Source organism: Podarcis bocagei (assembly GCF_964188305.1).
Source record: "Podarcis bocagei genome assembly, chromosome: 9".
In the NCBI taxonomy this organism is placed as follows: domain Eukaryota; kingdom Metazoa; phylum Chordata; class Lepidosauria; order Squamata; family Lacertidae; genus Podarcis; species Podarcis bocagei.
In genome coordinates, this window is record NC_138134.1 from 65795381 (window position 1) to 65813768 (window position 18388).

General features: G+C 44.9%; 1 protein-coding gene across 6 annotated transcripts in view; it reads right to left on the bottom strand.

The window, feature by feature from the left end:
* Window positions 1–10578: 10578 nt before the first annotated feature.
* ARHGAP24 (Rho GTPase activating protein 24) overlaps window positions 10579–18388 on the bottom strand; it is a 461665-nt gene continuing 453855 nt past the window's right edge. For all 6 annotated transcript variants that reach the window (XM_081207048.1, XM_081207049.1, XM_081207050.1 and 3 more), the window contains 2 exons: window positions 16237–17314; window positions 10579–11474 (listed from right to left, as the gene is read on the bottom strand). In XM_081207048.1, coding sequence (XP_081063174.1) covers window positions 11231–11474; window positions 16237–17314 — 1322 coding nt within the window. In that variant the 3' untranslated portion in view covers window positions 10579–11230. The remainder of the gene's footprint in view (window positions 11475–16236; window positions 17315–18388) is intronic.

Below are 18388 nucleotides of genomic sequence, written 5' to 3' on the forward strand. Positions count from 1 at the left end.
ACTGTGCATTACCATGTGCTGGTGAAAGCTGCACTATTTAAATTTCAGGCTGTTGTGCAGCTATTAAGGACGCAAAGCCCCCCTGCAAGGAAGAAGGCGGCAAATCTACTCTCAGCTCTTGGGTAAAGCTTTGTAGAAAACAGAGTTCCCACCAGTGGTTTTAGGGCATTTTGAAAACGCAACCACCACGATCTTATTTGTGTATTTCTCACAAACTGCTGGAGACGTGGCATTTACCTGCCCAGGCTTTGTCACTTGAGTCTAGGCCTGGCTCCTGCAAAAGTCCACCATCTGTAAAGAAATCTCTGCCTATAAGGCAGCTACGTAGTGCAATGGGTTAGAGTCTCAGACTAGTGTCAAGGAGATACAAGTTCAAATTCCCATGAATCACAGTTTTTGACTTTGGGCCAGCCACGAATGTCCAGCCTAAGCTACCTTACCTGCCATTCTAAGAAGAAAATTGGGAGGGCAAAATCATGAGGAAAGGTGGGATATGGATGTAATAAGTACAGTGAAATTCTTCCACTAAATATTCATTTTCTATGTGTAGGGAATTTTATCATTTGTATGCAGTGGTTGGGTCTAGTTCACAGACTTGGAGGTGAAAATGATGAAACAGGGCTAAGGAAAGTAGTTTTGGGAACTTCTTGCAGATCTCCAGGTGGTTTGGAGTAGATTTACCAAATAACTCCCCCTAAATTATACTGCTGGAATGAAGGAATGGCTGGGTGAGGAGTATCATTGTGAGGAGCAACTGTGAGTTCAGGTGCCTTAGAATGCTTTGATTCTAAGTGTTTATCTTTTGCACCTGGCTACAGTTGGAGTCTCTCAGGTTCTGGCAAAAGGAAAGCCAATTCTCCAGGCCTTTGTTCATTCCTGAAATAGAGGACTCTTTCAAGAGGACAAGGGTTCCTATATTTGTCCCAGCTTTGCAGAAGTAGCAGATGAAACTTTTACCACCTCTGCAGCCTCACAGTAAGAAAATTTAACCTGCTTTCTTAGTTCATTGGAATTGTTCTGGAAGCTCTGTTCTCAGTTGTGTCTGACTTGAATGGTCTTGTAGAGAATGCTACTGGCCAAGTATGTATTTTACAAGGAAGAATTAGATTTTGTATGGCTAGTTTGGGGAAGCATACTGGTTTAGTATGGCTTATTTTTAAGAAAAGGAAGCCGGTAGTTTTGCTAGGTATGTGCAAATGTTTGGTCTCTTGATGGGCTGCTAAATTTAATATGAGTTTGCATTTTTTTTAGCCTGGAAATTGTCCATATAATATTGACTAGAACCCTGCACTGTCAAGAGTCTGATAGTTGAGCTGGTTTGAATTTCAAAGGATGGTTTTAATAAAGGGAGGGTAAAACAGTGGACTTGAATTATTTCACAGATGTGTAAGAACTTAATGAGGAAAAAGCTTTTTGGGCCAAGGGGAGGGAAGAAATGTGTCTTTTTCCAACTGATGAGCTGGAGAAAAATAGCCCTGCTCATATATACTAGATCTCATTTTCTTATAAAAAGAATGCTTGGCTCATGGGCTGTGTTATTCAAACTTCATTTCTGTTCAGAAATGAAAAATGGGAGCCTGTAGTCAATGGTCCATCTACTTTAGGAATAGCTTCTGTAAAGTCAATAACTCCAAAGAGCTGCACAGATTGAGGCTTAACTAGTTTCTGGAGCACTGCCTTAAACGGGAGAACTTTGATTTGAAACAGCTTATTCCCATCTTATATAATTATTAACAATTTAAGGCACCTTTTATATGTTGAAAGTAATAGTCTGAGCTCAGCAGACCCTGTGAGATTGGTGGTGAGATTCTTAATTTAAAGAACGGTGAGAATGTGCTTGTCTAAAGACCAAACTAGACATGACTGTAATTGCATGATTAGATTTAACGTGCCTGGTTTGAGAATTTTTAAATAGCAGCCAGGGTGGTGGGAAATAGGGAGGGGTGAATTTGGCACTGTGTCAAATTCAGGGGGTTAACCCTATCTGCCTGTGTAGCAGTCCCAATGAAGACGACACACACGGAATCTGCTCTCTTCCCCCTTGTTTCTTTGCAATTAAAGAATTACTTTCACATCTTATTTGGGTGGCATTTGTGGGGAGAAGAATCCCCCTCCCCAGATTTTTGTGATCTTCAGTGGCCAAGAGAAATTTCTACATGGCATATGTGCATATGGCAGAGGGTTGTCTCAGTCCCCCCCTTTCTTTTTGGGGGTTTCTTTTTCATTGTTAAAAGTTTTGCCATTGCTTGAAGATCTGGCGCACTGTTCCCAGGGGGACAATTCTTTGTTACTGTTTTTAAAACGTTTGCCCCCACTCCTGGCCCTTCATACATGTTATGGTAAGTCCCCTGGCAATTTCTCCAATTCACCCAGAACCCTCCACCCCAGTTTCACAGGAGACAAATGACTCAGTAAAAGAGTATATGTGTTGGCATGGGGGGGGGGGGACAGACTGACAACTTTTAGCCAAGTCTTCTTCGATTAAGCTTTCATGGCTCTAAAACATTTTCAATTTATGTACCCTTTGACTGGTTTGTGGATTGGGTCTCCCATCTTGAAAAGAATAGGGAAGGGGGTAAAATTGCCCTGAGAAGGAATATTATAAATCAAAAGACACATTGAGGCACCTCTGAAGAAAAGGAGAGTCAAAATATCCAAAGGTGTTCCTTCTAATAATTTCAAAATTTAGGGCATTTTTATGTGGCACCCCTTTACTCCCAAGTTGATAATTTGTGCTGGTGTTTTTAATGCAAAGTAGGGCAGGGGCACGAGCTAGTTATTAAATCCATGTCCATTCAAGCAAATGCAAGACTTAATTTCGATTTCAGGCGTGGGAAATGCAAAAAGCGAGTTTTGGAGTAGCAAATTACTCTTTCTTTCCATCCCTTTAAAAAATCCATTTGCCCACTCTTTAATTCCTGGATTGACATTACAGTTTCGTCTTGGCATTGCTTTGGGACTATAATTAGGAAACAGGGACACCTCCCCACACCCTCCAAAAAAATTCCGGCTGTGGTTGTATACAATAACATGTTCCGTGTGACTGGTAGTCGAAGAGAGAGTGCAGGCATGTGCACTGCAGTGCGTACACTCATAAAATATACAGCTGCGTTCTGTCAATGTGCATGGATATCTCCTACTGGATTGGGGTGTATGAATTTTTTAAGGATAGTCCTTTATCCCTGAAACGTTTATGGATGCTTTCCCAAGGTGAATATCAGCAATCCTGTATACACACAGGTAGCCCTCCAGGGCAAATGTACCACCTTTTGTAACCCTGTCTTGAGTCTTCCAACCCTTGACTCTTGAGTCTTACAATGTGCTTTAGCATAATGAAGCTCAAAGAAAGAACAAAAGACTTGCATTTTCAAGGCTTGGTTCCCAGCGTCTTCAGATAATAGCAGGAGCTGGCCTGAGGTCCTAGACAACAGCTAGTCAGAGTAGGTCTCCCTGAAGCTGACAGATAACCCGACTCAGTTTAAGGCAGCTCTCTGATACTGGCTTCAGTGGAACTAGACGGCCTTTGGACAGCTTTAAAAATTTGTCCCTGAGAAAACGAGATTCACTAAATGCAACAAATCGGTTGCTTTTGGTTGAGCAGGGCTGTACATTTCTCCTACATAGTAAGAGTCAGAGTATGTAAATATCCATACTGATTTTTCTCCCTCTCTCTTTGTAACTTGTCTGTAACAATCCATCACTCTGTCTGTATTTCTCAAAGACCACTGTACACCTCCATATATTTCCTCCAATCGTTTCCTCTGTTGGCATTCGGCCAATAAGGAAAAGGGTCGGGGGCTTCAATATGTATATAGAGAATTATGTATATTTAGTAAATTTGAGTAAGTGGGACTTACGGCCAGTAATACATTTTGCAACAATGGTACCAGGATCTTCCCAACCCAACTAGCGAAACCAAACTGTTCACCTTGCCATGTCCATCCTGTAATAAGACCTAAGTTGCACCCGCCTGTAGTTCTGCATGATTGGACTTCCAAATATAATTCACAATGACCAGGAGTGTAACTTCTCAGTGTTGATAAAAGTAGTTTTTATATCTCTATATATATGCGGAGAAAAAACACACACAAAACAAAGAGCCACTGTTCAGCATCAAGAATGGAAGAGGAAGAAGTGTCCAACTCCATTGCAAGGTCTTAGTTTTGAACGTGATAAGTAAACAACCTGTGAGTATGGATGAACTGACAAATGTGACATTTGATAAGGAAATGAACCTCATTACATTTTGTTTACTTCTTCAGTCGTTTTTATTTTCTACCTTTCATTGTTTCCTGTGGGTGGTACGAGGGGGAACGGAGGGGTCTTGGCTTTGTTCATCAACCTTTTGTGGATCAATGTTGAGTCGATGCATTCTGACTTCTGTTTGTTTTGAGTTATTAAAAGCAGAAGGGAATCTATTTTCCCCTTTGTGCCAAAAAAAGAAAAAAAAACACCTTTTGGAGTTCTTGTCTAAATACTTTGTCTCGTTTTGATTCTTTGGGGTCATGTTCTGTTCACAGGTTTAAATATACACAATTTTCGATAGAGATTCAAATGTATAGCTTTTCCAACAAATCTGTGGAGCACAGGGGAACATCACTTTTGGCCACACAACAACAATAATAATAGAATTTTATTATAATAATTATTTCTACCCTGCCCATCTGACTGGGTTGCCCCAGCAACCCTGGACAGCTTCTGAAATATATAGAAACATAATAAAACATTAAACATTAACACACACACACACACACAGAGAGAGAGAGAGAGAGAGAGAGAGAGAGAGAGAGAGAGATTGACTTACAACATAAAAAAACTTAAGTAAAATGAAAAAACTACACATATAAATATAAACTACAAAGTACAGCAACAGACACCAGAAGCACAGCAACAAAGAAAGCAGCAATAAAGCCAGAGAAACCAACCATCACTTTAAACCAAACAACTGATGAAACAAAATGATTTTCAAAGAGTGTTGTAATAGCTGTAGCATGGTGAAAGAGTTCTGTGGCCTAGGTCAGCTTTCCCAAATATGGTTCCCTGTATATGTTTTGCACTCCAACTCTGGTCATCCCTGATAATTGTCCATGCTGGCTGGAACTGATGAGAGTTGGAGTCCAAAACATCTGGAGGACATCAAATTGAGGAAGCCTAGGCACTGCAATGAAGAAAAGAAGTCCTAGCTCATATATTACTGTCAGTCATTCTTCTGGTGGTAATGGGACATGGAGGAGAGCCTCCACAGAAGCTAACTCATTCACAGTAGGAGGCAGATGTTTAGATAATCTGGTTTCAAAACGTATGGGTCTCTAAAAATTCATAAACAGCATTATGAGTGTTAAATGAACTGGGAATAATACAACACATGACTCTTAATAGCAGTTGCCGCAGCAATCTGTACCAGCTTCAATTTTTACACATTTTTCAGAGAGCGTTATGGTAGTCCGACCTGGATGTGTGATAATGACCAGATCTGCCTTCTCCATGGAAAGGCACAGGTGGTTCACCAAAAGAAGTTTTGGATAAATGCTCCCAGCCACAATCTAATCACACAGGAGCAAAGCCAGACGTCAAGCTGTGGGGCTCATCCTTCAGTGGCAGTGCACCCCTGTCCAAAACTGTCCCACTTTGCAGTGAGGCAAGGCTGCAGCTCGACGCATTACAATTTGTGGCTCAAGCTGGGTGCAAAGTGAGGCAAGGTTCAGTCTGGTTTCAAGGTTCAGGCTGCGCTATAGGAACACAGAGCTCTGGTGCTTCTTTTCAGCAATAAATATACTGAGACACAGCCCTATATCGTGGCAGCTGCTGTATTCCAATTGTTAGCCCTGCTCACACTGGAATGTGCTTTTTCAGGTAGAATCATAGAATCATAGAACCATAGAATCATAGAGTTGGAAGAGACCACAAGGGCCATCGAGTCCAACCCCCTGCCAAGCAGGAAGTCCAACCTGTTCTTCTGGTCTCCTATTGCAACAAAGCAGGGTCGCCTCTGGTCTTCTGCATTGGAACACAAGGATGGTTGTGCCACGTCCTCAGCCCAGAGGACCACCAGCACCACAGGCTCCTCTGCTGGAAGCATATTTAGAGCTGGCTCTACAGATTCCTTGACTTCATCCCCTGGAGAAGGGGAGCCTAACTCTAGGGTCATGACAAAAACAGGCTAGATGCCCAACCCTCAACCAACTTCCCTATTGGCCAAAATCATGGAAGTTGGCTGCACAAGGAACTACTCTAGATTAAAGTACCAATCTTACCACTTGACAAGGCAGAACAGTCAGTAGAGTGTAGTCCATTCATTCTAACTGGGCTCTGCCCTGCCAACCTTAGTCTGCCCTCAGCCAGCCTGCATGCCATTGCACTTACAACCAGTCATGGAACTAGTTCCCTGTGGTGTAGTGGTTAAGAGCGGTAGACTTGTAATCTGGTGAACCGGGTTCGCATCTCTGCTCCTCCACATGCAGCTGCTGGGTGACCCTGGGCTAGTCACACTTCTTTGAAGTCTCTCAGCCCCACTCACCTCACAGAGTGTTTGTTGTGGGGGAGGAAGGGAAAGGAGATTGTTAGCTGCTTTGTGACTCCTTCGGGTAATAATAATAATAATAATAATAATAATAATAATAATAATAATAATAATAATTTATTATTTATACCCCGCCCATCTGGCTGAGTTTCCCCAGCCACTCTGGGCGGCTTCCAACCAAACATTAAAAACAATACAGTGTCAGACATTAAAAACTTCCCTAAATGGGGCCGTCTTCAGTTGTCTTTTAAAAGTCAGATAGTTGTTTATTCCTTTGAGATCTGATGGGAGGGCATTCCACAGGGTGGGCGCCACTACCGAGAAGGCCCTCTGTCTGGTTCCCTGTAACCTCACTTCTTGCAGTGAGTGAACTGCCAGAAGGCCCTCGGCGGTGGACCTCAGTGTCCGGCTGAACGATGGGGCTGGAGACGCTCCTTCAGGTATACAGGACCAAGGCCGTTTAGGGCTTTATAGGTCAGCACCAACACTTTGAACTGTGCTCGGGAACGTACTGGGAGCCAATGAAGATCTTGAACTGTGCTCGGGAACGTACTGGGAGCCAATGAAGATCTTTCAGGACCGGTGTTATATGGTCTTGGCGCAACTCCCAGTCACTGGTCTAGCTGCTGCATTCTGCAGTTTTTAGGGACGCCAACCTAGCAGTTCGAAAGCATGCCAGTGCAAGCAGATAAATAGGTACCACTCCAGCGGGAAGGTAAATGGCGTTTCCGTGCGCTGCTCTGAGCGGGATATCAAATCCAAACTCTTCTTCGCCTCTTCTTCTACCTGCTACTGTTGGTCTCCCTGCCTTTTGCCCTACCGATCCCATTGGGCACCAGTCACAGAACATGTTGTATAGAGTTGCCTGAAGGTGGTAAGCTTTGTGTAGAGATGAACGGGGCTGTGCTTGCAAGAAGTGATTGAGCTGTTCAGTACTCTAGTCTAGTGCTGCAAGCCTAAGCACATAGCCGCAGTTCCATGGATGGTGATGATCCTGTTAAGCTGTTGCACACTATTAATCCCATCTTGGCTCAGCCCAGATCTCCCTGTAGGGTGAGAGGGAACAAAGCTTAGGAATAGAAATGGGGGGGGGGGGGAGCTCAGCTGCTTGAATGTTCCTATAGCTACATGCTTACATACCGACAGGCCTCCTAATGTCACATGGCGCATCCTAAACCAAGCAGTGTAATTCCTGGATGAAGGATGCAAGAGTCATGACTTAAGTTTCCAGGCCCCTTTCACAATATTATGGGCTCATAGCTCATGCCTGACAAGAGCACTTGCTTCATATCATTTGTTTCTTATAGCTGAACAGAGCAGACAATGCTAACCTTGTTTTTCCTGGCAAAATCGTTCATGACACACAGTGACACTCGGTGGTGTATTGGATATTCTGTATACAACATGGGCTTCTGGTGATGAAAACCTGGGGAGAGAAGTGAACTGAACCTGCTATGTGCTGATGGATTGCAAAGCAAGGGCTTGTACTGGACCACAGTGTAAAGCTGGTCTGTTGCGTATGACTTTTGGACTGAGTTTCCCATGCGTGGCTTCAACTATGCCTCCAGAGACACATCAGATGGGGCTTCCTTTGAGAGGTCAGAAACAGTCACAGACCTCATTCAACCAGAGAAATGTCACAAGAGAAAGGGTTAACTTCAGCCCCCAAGCTAATGGGTCCCTGATTAAATATTGGTCTCCTTGCCACTGTTTCGGGGCAAAATATACGATCACAGCTCTCTCACGTAGGGCTGGCTGCAGGTTTGAGGGTTCCCGTGGCAACTTCCTATCTGGTGCCCCCTTCTCCGATATTAGTGGGCCCTCTGGTAAAGGTAAAGGGACCCCTGACCATTAGGTCCAGTCGTGACCGACTCTGGGGTTGCGGCGCTCATCTCGCTTTATTGGCCGAGGGAGCCGGCGTACAGCTTCCAGGTCATGTGGCTAGCATGACTAAGCCGCTTCTGGCGAACCAGAGCAGCGCACGGAAACGCCGTTTACCTTCCTGCCGGAGTGGTGCCTATTTATCTACTTGCACTTTTATGTGCTTTCGAACTGCTAGGTTGGCAGGAGCAGGTACCGAGCAACGGGAGCTCACCCCGTCGCGGGGATTTGAACCGCCGACCTTCTGATCGGCAAGTCCTAGGCTCTGTGGTTTAACCCACAGCGCCACCCCACTATTTAAATTTCCCACAATGCTCCAAATATAATTGTTGCTGCAAGGCATGGTGGGAATTTAAAATGTTGGTTTGTGTCAGTTGGCACAGATCAGAGAATTGATTCATGGGAGTCGTTGGTCGTGGGCCCGGCTCGGGTGCTGGTGCTTTGGTAGCTGCCTGAAGCTACTGTTTGCTGACTCGATGAGTCTTCTGCCACAACATAGCCAGTGTGACTTTCAGAGTATGAGGGAAATGCCATGGGAGATGAGGCAAAATGTGTAATTCACCTGCATGGATGGCTGCCTTACAATACTAATGATGATGGTTTGAGAGCTAGGTGGGGCCTTACTCAAACTCACCATTCTGCGCTTCGTTTATATTATGGGGCTGTGTTTGCATTGTTTGAGTTTGACATCAAATGATGGTTTATGTGGGCAAAATAGCCATCAGGGACTTAAATAATATGATGCCCTGAGGACAAAATCCCCCCCCCCTTTTATTTTCAAAATAATTCATTTTTTGTATGGTTGCTTTTTATGGATCTTATTGGTAGTTGCATGTATAAATGACGTTGATGATTTTGCACCCCCTTGGCCTAGTGCCCCGGTCAAGGGAACAGCCCACACCACCCTAAAACTGGTGCTGTACCCATGGCAATCCCCCCACATTTCCAGTGGGCGAGTTTATAGTATATTGCATCTGAGAGTCAACACGTTTTGAATAACCAAGTGGTGCTTGTGTGACATGAGCCTGCTCTTAAAATTTGTTGCCCAAAAGTCTCATTGCAGCAAATAAGGCATTAGAACTAGCTGGTTTGAAGGTGGGGGAGAGGTGTAAGGAATCTTAAAATGCCACTCCAGTCCTGGTTGAATCCTGATCAATTCGCCCTACATAGACTGGTCGTGCATTGCTTCTGACTAATCCCCAGAGCTTGGGTGAGTTAATTGCCCTGGGAATATAATTCCACACACAATGGGCATGTTCTTGCTCATGCTTCTCTTGTCCTGAGCATGCAAATGAGACACTCCAGAGGGTGCTCTCAACTGATCATGAATCACCTTCACACACGAGGCTTAATAGGTATGCAACTGAATCCCTCTTATGAATACTGACACTCTGGAGATGACCCGGGAGCAATGTGGTGGCAACTACAAGGAACTCGACATCTACTTCAGGTAACAAGGGCAAGTGGGGTGAGAAAAAACTATAATGAGGTATTGAGAAAGAGAGTTTCACGAGTATGTTTGACCCAACCTATTTTGCAAAACCCAAATAATCATAATATAAAGAGCAACAACAATAACATAATGGTTCTCCTAAGCACAGGGACAATCTTGTCTCCCACTGCATCCTCTTCTGACATCTATTTTCTGTCTGCACACCCTTCTGCTAAACCCCCATCAATGATGGCTCTCCCAGGGGCCAAACATAATTTAGATTGCATATCATCATCTTCTTTTCAACCACTTTAAATAGCAGCCTTGGGGAAGGAAACAACCAAGACTGGGACAATGGTGTATGGAGAAGTTAATTCCATATCTCCACTACCAACCAAATCAGCCACTGTGGTCCACCCCAAATATCCCTTGAAGCTGCTATATGGCACTGAAGGGACACAGCTATTGGCATATATGGCAGGGCTGTTGGAAGGATGGTAACAAGTGCTGCAGGCCTGATCCTGACTCTCCATCTCTCCTCCCCCCAGTGGCTGCTTTTTAAAAAAACAAGCATGCATTCCCAAATTACATGCTGGATATAATGTGCAGTTTGATCCAGAATAGGACGCACTATCTTCGAGGGAGGGCTAATTGCAGCACCACACATATACAGGAAATATTGTACAGTATTGTGTTTTCTAACTGATAGATCCCAAAGAAAAAGAAAGGAAAAAAGAGTTCCAACTTATTAGATGCTCATGTTATATTTTTATAAAATTATTTACACTTTTTTTTTTTTGGTCATGGGCAAATCCATTGGCACAAACAGCACAGTCACACAATATCCTTTTTGTTTTGTTTAATAGCTAACATTATATATATAGATATCTATATATATAGATAGATGTGTATCTTAATTCCCCAGCGAGAGGGGCAACCAAAGGGGAAAAAAGTAATATACAAAATAAGCTGATGGTGACACAATGCCAAAAATAGCTTATTATGTTAATTAAGTGCAAGGGGAAAAAAGCCTCAATATAAAGCTTAATTGCAATGAAGGTTCCGTTTGCCAGTTTAAATATAAGACTTGCATTAAAATATTTCTTCTTGTCTCTTTCTATCCCCCCTTCCCTCGGATGACCTATTTAAAATCTATATACACAAATCCAGTTGTAACACTTAACGGTTGCATTACGATGCATTCAAGGAATATGATTTCTCAATTAAAAAGTACACATGGCGGATGTGGTTGGTTGACATAGGCATGGCGTCGTCTTCTGAGGGTCGACGTTACGTTGAGTGCTAGCCTCAGTCAGGTGACCAGTCACCTGTTACAATATAATATCCCAACAACCCTCTTCCCAGAATCCCACAGTCTTGGTCGGCAGCAGAAGTGCTCACTGGATCCATATGGTGTTCCCTCTTTCTGGCCGACGTGTCTCAACTGTCAGCTCCCCAAATGTCGAGAAGAACTGCTCCATTTCCTTCTGCAGCATGTCGTTCCTCTTCTCTGCGTCTTCTTTGGCCCGCTCAGCATTGCGCATTTTAATCTCCACCATGGTGAACTTTTTCTTCTCCTGTTCCAGTTCATCATGCAAGCCAAGCATTTCTGTCTCCAGGGAGAGATTCCTTTGTTCAAGACTGGAGGAACAAAAGTAGACAAAGGGCTTAGTATACTTTGACACTCAACGCTCATGGGCACCGAAAGAAGGATAGTTCAGTAACAGCTGTGATAGCTCAGTCAGTAGAGAATGAGGCTCTTAATCTCAAGGTTGTGGGTTTGAGCCCCGTGTTGGGCAAAAGTATCCTGCATTGCAGGGGGTTGGACTGCAATAGATGAGGCCCCATCCAACTCTACAATTCTAGATAACACAGGGTGTCAGTTACATAGAAGTAAGCCCCACAGAACTCAGCATACACAAAGACATGTGGCAAAGTTGTGATGTTATGGGTGAGAGAAAAACAAACAGAACTGGAGACACCTGTCAGGGACCGTGCTGAGGAGGGCTGCACTAAGAGCTCTCCCAGGAGCAGGAGGACAGTATAGATTTGGAAAAGTGGTTTGCAGAGGGGCATAGTTCAGAAGGCAGAAGCTGGGAAATACTGGGTGGGGAACAGCTAGGAGAAGCAGCACTGGAAGAGAGAGGGTTAACAGATTCACAGTTGTTGGACAGCATTCAGCCCCCTTCTCCAAAGACAGGGAGAGCTCAGAAAGTCTCAGAACAGAAAGCGCAGATGGTACAAGCTTAGATTATAAGACGTAGGAGTGACATAGATTAAAAGGTATGGAGGGTGTGTGTGAACCTTAACTGGGAGCACCACCATTTCTAGGAAACATGTTATTTGTTCTCTCGCTGTGATTATTAAAGTTTCTAACTGGTAAGACACTTCTTTCGTTTTATCTTTGTTTACTGCTATGGGGGAGGAAGCCAAGTCCCCAAAGCCTGACAGCACCCTTCTCCAGGGATGGAGCTAATTAGCCAGTTGACAACCTGCATGTGAAAAGGACCAGAGAATTTTCTAGGGGCCCATGATATATAGTTGTACTCTTGAAGCTAAGCATGCCTGCTTTGGAACTGTATGCAAGCCATTGTGGGGATGGGAGGTAAACAAAAAGTTACAGTAATATATATATATAAAAACATTTCAGCATGGGATTATTTAGAACAGAGGAGAGGCGAGGAATGGTACTTTTTTTACTGGCTGCTTCACTAATCTCTTTCCGCTCCCCTCCTTCCTCAAGGTACTTGGAGGGGAGGAATAATTGCACAGGCAGGGACTTTTTGCTGCTTGAGTCAAAGGCTGAAGTACCTTGCACACTGCATGTGTAGAAGCTGGATAATAATAATGATAATAATAATAATAATATAAATGGGTGATGATGCCCCATCTTGCTCTCCACCACCTCACCCAAAGCTGCTCCCCCTCTGAGGTATTTCAGATAACAATAATAATATAATAAGTATTTATTATTTATACCCTGCCCATCTGGCTGGGTTTCCCCAGCCACTCTGGGTGGCTCCCAACAGAATATTAAAAACACTATAAAAAAATCAAACATTAAAAACTTCCCTAAACAGGGCTGCCTTCAGATGTCTTCGAAAAGTCAGATAGTTATTTATTCCCTTGACATCTGGTGGGAGAGCGTTCCACAGGGCACCACTACCGAGAAGGCCCTCTGCCTGGTTCTCTGTAACCTCACATCTCACAGAGAGGGAAATGCCAGAAATAAAACACCAAACCTATAGTTATAGTTAGGCTCATAGAGGACCTGAGATATAGTTCTTAAGGTGTAAACCCTTGGATCAAAAGACATTCCTCCCATGGCTGGCGTGCATCCTGGAAAGCCTTTCCCTACCACCAATTTGTCCTCTTCAATGCATCTCCTTCAGGATCTGACTGCCTAAATGTTCAGATTGCACTCTTACCTGCTTGTGTGGTTAAGGAACAGACATGGCACCTTCCATCTCACATTGGCAGGCAATGTGAAAGGCAGGCGGGCCTCAGAGACCCAATACAGTGGTACCTCAGGTTACATACGCTTCAGGTTACAGACTCTGCTAACCCAGAAATAGTACTTTGCTTCAGGATGAGAACAGAAATCATGCTCCGGCGGCAGCGGGAGGCGGAGGGAGGCCCCATTAGCTAAAGTGGTGCTTCAGGTTAAGAACAGTTTCAGGTTAAGAACAGACTGAACGAATTAAGCTCTTAACCCGAGGTACCACTGTATGTACATTCTCTCAGTCCCCATTTTTCCCCCTAAGGGAGATTTTTTTTTGCAAATTAGGGTACCACACGCTTAGATCTCCTTACAGAACAACTGCCTCATATGTCATTCAGGTGGATGTGAGGGATGCATGCACACTCCTCTGTGATTCAGACAGGAGTACCAGCTGGATCCGTAGCTCAAACATTATTGTCCAGAGCAGCCAAGGTGAGGAGGAGGCATCCACACCACAATCTGATTGGATCTTGAAGACACTTCAATGACAGGGTGGCTGACAGAGCTCACCCACCAGGTTTGTCTCCTTTTTTTGGGGGGGGGGAGGCTGCCTCTATAGGCAAATTCATGCCAAACACTGCACAGAGCTCAGGAGCACAGGCAGAGATGGCAGCTGCCTAAGGACTAAGAGAGTAAGTGGTGTAGTGGTTAAGAGTGGTGGACTTGTAATCTGGTGAACTGGGTTCGCATCCCTGCTCCTCCACATGCAGCTGCTGGGTGACCTTGGGCTAGTCACACTTCTCTGAAGTCCCTCAGCCCCACTCACCTCACAGAGTGTTTGTTGTGGGGGAGGAAGGGAAATGAAATTGTTAGCCGCTTTGAGACTCCTTAGGGTAGTGATAAAGCGGGATATCAAATCCAAACTCGTTTTCTTCTTTGTTCACAACTGCATGGGGAAATGCTAGCCTAGGGAGGGATCTACATGGGGCTACCTTTGAAGGTGACCCAGAAACTACAACTAATCCAGAATGCGGCAGCTAGACTGGTGACTAGGAGTGGCTGCCAAGACCATATAACACCGGTCCTGAAAGACCCACATTGGCTCCCAGTACATTTCTCAGCACAATTCAAAGTGTTGGTGCTGAGCTTTAAAACCCTAAATGACCTCGGCCCAGTATACCTGAATGAGCATCTCCATCCCCATCGTTCAGCCTGGACACTGAGGTCCTCCTCTGAGGGTCTTCTGCTGGTTCCCTCTCTGCGAGAAGTGAGCTTACAGGGAACCAGGCAGAGGGCCTTCTCAGCAGCGGTGCCCACCCTGTGGAATGCCCTCCCACCAGATGTCAAGAATATTAAAAACATGATAAAGCATCAAACATTAAAAACTTCCCTAAACAAGGCCACCTTCAGTTGTCTTTTAAAAGTCAGGTAGTTGTTGATTGCCTTGTCATCTGCTGGGAGGGCGTTCCACAGGGCAGGCGCCACTACTGAGAAGGCCCTTTGGTTCCCTGTAACCTCACTTCTCGCAGAGAGGGAACCGCCAGAAGGCCCTTGGAGCTGGATCTCAGTGTCCGGGCTGAACGATGGGGGTGGAGACGCTCCTTCAGGTATACAGGACTGAGGCCATTTAGGGCTTTAAAGGTCAGCACCAACATTTTAAATTGTGCTTGGAAACGTACTGGGAACCAATGAAGATCTTTCAGGACCGGTGTTATATGGTCTCAGCGGCCACTCCCAGTCACCAGTCTAGCTGCCGCATTCTGGATTAGTTGTAGCTTACAGGTCACCTTCAAAGGTAGCCCCACATAGAGCGCATTGCAGTAGTCCAAGTGGGAGATAACTAGAGAATGTACCACTCTGGCAAGACAGTCTGCGGGCTGGTAGGGTCTCAGCCTGCGAACCAGGTGGAGCTGATAAACAGCTGCCCTGGACACAGAATTGACCTGTGCCTCCATGGACAGCTGTGAGTCCAAAATGAAACCCAGGCCGCACACCTAGTCCTTCAGGGGCACAGTTACCCCGTTCAGGATCAGGGAGTCCTCCACACCAGCCCGCCCCCTCCCCCAAGGACAGTACTTCTGTCTTGTCAGGATTCAACTTCAATCCGTTAGCTGCCATCCATCCTCCAACCGCCTCCAGACACACAGGACCTTCACCACCTTCACTGGTTCTGATTTAAAAGAGAGGTAGAGCTGGGTATCATCCACATATTGATGAACACCCAGCCCAAAAATATGAGCCTTTACTAGGCTTGGTCCAGCACTTAACCGGCCTAGGGCTCTGAAAGGTTGAAGCCATTTCTAAGGCTCATTTGCAATTTTTTTATAATGGAATCAAAGCCTCTTGAGCTCATTAAAATCCATGCTATGAATCTAAAAACAGCAGAGAACTTTTGCACTTGCAGCCTCTGAGAAACACATTTTCATTTTCGAGTGTCCCCTGGCATGCAGCGAAATAAATTTTGTGATACTCGTTGGCATTTACGGCTGGACTTTTTGATCACTTGGTTCAGACGGGAAGATGCCAGCCATATATAATCCCCTATGAGATAAATTAAGCCGAGTGCTAAGACGTCTCCTGACCTTTTCTCTTGCTCATTGTTAATGCAACACTTCATGTCAGAGCATATATAATTTAAATGATTTTTCCTTGGGATCTGACTGAAGGGCCCCAGTGTAATGATCTTAGCTCACCTGACTAGCAAATAATGTATGGCTTTTCTCATCTGGAGGGGAGCATGAGTTGGCAAACCTGAATACTTCTTGAACTGGGTTAGTTGGATTTAAGCCGATGAATAATGCAGCCCTCATTGCACTGGCACATAAATGCTTTAGGCTACAATCCTCTATGTGCACTTATTACCTGGGGGAAAGTCCCATTGAACACAATGGGGCTTACTGGTGGGTAGGCATGCATAGGACTGCACCATAAAGAACGGGAGCTCTGACCCTGGCAGCTTACCTTCTTATCCTTGTTTCATACTCCAACTTTTGTTTCGCCATTTCCTGCTTTAAGCTCGACACAAGGCTATGCAAAGCACTGTGGTTGCCCGTGTTGTTGACAACAAACGTTTCGCTGTTGTCGCTGCTGCTCGTCGCTCGGCTGCTGCGCCCCCCGACGCTTCTGCGGTCGCCTTTGTTCTCGTAATCTCCTTGGTTGGAGAGGTCTTCGTGCTGGGGCTCATCCAGGAGGACGGGGTCTTCGAAATTGGCCCCGTAAAAGTCTTGCTCGGGGCAAGTGGTGGTGGAGGAGCGGCAGGAGTTGGAATGTTCGGGGAGGGAAATTTCGCAAGAGGAAGTGGACCAAGTCGCACTGTCGACACTCTGCTTGTCTTCGGCATTCAGTATGGAGAACTGCTGGTGCACGTTGTCGTAGGTAGAAAGTCTGTTGTGCTGGCCAGAGTCCCCCGTGGGCTCCTTCTGCTTGTTGTCCCGCAGTGTCACGTACCCATTGGACATCCAGCCCTGGTTCCGGCTGTTCAGAGAGTTGCTGTGGGCATCTGTGCTGGAGATGCCCATTCTCACCCCTCCGTTCTGCACGCTGTGGGTGCCCATTTTGGTGACTGGCCCTTTCAGGGAAGATGTTCTTCTGCTCTGCAAGGTACCATTGGGCAAGGCTGGTGATGTCTTCTCTTGACCCTCCACAGAGCTGCTGAAGGATCCGTTGGTGACGATGCCACTGCCTTTATTGAACGCTGGGTTTTTTTTCACCATAAGGGGTGGGCTTCTGGTGATGTCCAGTTTGTGAATGCTGTTCCTTGGGCTATTTGACTTGCTCCCAGGCTGAGCTGTAGGAGAGCCGTTCTCCACAATGGTTCTTTGGGGAGACTCTGGTTTATCCCAAGAACAGTGTCTCAGTGGTGAAGAATCCTTGGTGTTGTTGTTTTCTTTGTTCTGGAGCTGACCGATGATTACTTTCTTTTGGACCTCGTTGTTGTTGTTGCTCACCTCCTGCCCGCTTTGGACGTCCCCATCCTTGGGAAACAGCAGCTCGTGCTCACTTATCATCATGGACATCAGCTGCTGGACAACAACAGTACCTAGAAGAAGACCACATAAACACAACCAACATTTAAACGGCAGGTAACCACTGAAGAAGAAGGCTTGTATCAAAGCCTATCTGTTGTAAGACTTGGTAACTGCATGATCAGTTTTCTAGTGAAAACTGAAAGCAAATGACACCTTCCAGTTTTTGTCACTCATCATTTGTTTCTCTCTCTTAAATGTTGTTAGTAAAGCACGATGGAAACCGACCGCTGCATTGCACTCATTTTGCAGGTTTGGGCCAATGCCTTGCTTCCTCCCCATCTTTGTAGTTGCCAACCTGCAAAAGATGGGATGATCTCAACAAGGAGTGCTGTGTCCAATTCTGGACACCAGTTTAAGAAGGAAATTGACAAGTTGGAATGCGTGCAGAGGAGGGTGATCAAGTTGTCCCATAACTTAATAGAAATCTGTATTTTCTCATGATTATATCTGCACTTACAAAAAAAATTTTTAATGGGATATTGACGTTTATTGTTTGCTGTGTTCTGTGTTGTAAAAAGGGCTATACATATATTAAAAAAAAGAAATTAAGAAAGAAGCCCTCCTGCAATACTTTGGCTTTTATATTAGCCTGTAGATTTTCTAGCCTATATAAAGGGATCTTTCTCTTCCAAGCTCAGGATAGTTCCATTCTTGTAGCTCCAGTTGCATCAAAAGAGCAATGGGGCACCATCCATGTTTTTCAACAACCCTGCACCGAATTTTACTTAAGTGCTGAACTCCATACAGGTTGGCTCCTCTTCCCAATCACATCAGCAGCTGCCATGAACCAATCACACAACTGTAGGTGGCCCATCAAACAGGCCCCTCTCAACCTCCCTTCTTCCCCCATGCTAGTTTGGACACTATTCTGTGGTTTCCAGAATACTGATAAGGTTGAGTTTGTCATGTCGGAGCAAGACAAATATCTAAGCATAATAGCCAGCGGCTTTAGGAACACAACAACAACAACAACAACAACAACAACAACAACAACAACAACAACAAAAATCATGGTGGAAAGAAATAAAGAATCAAAAGATGAATGGTCTAATTACAATTTCTGAGGTTACCTTCAGTTTTACTCC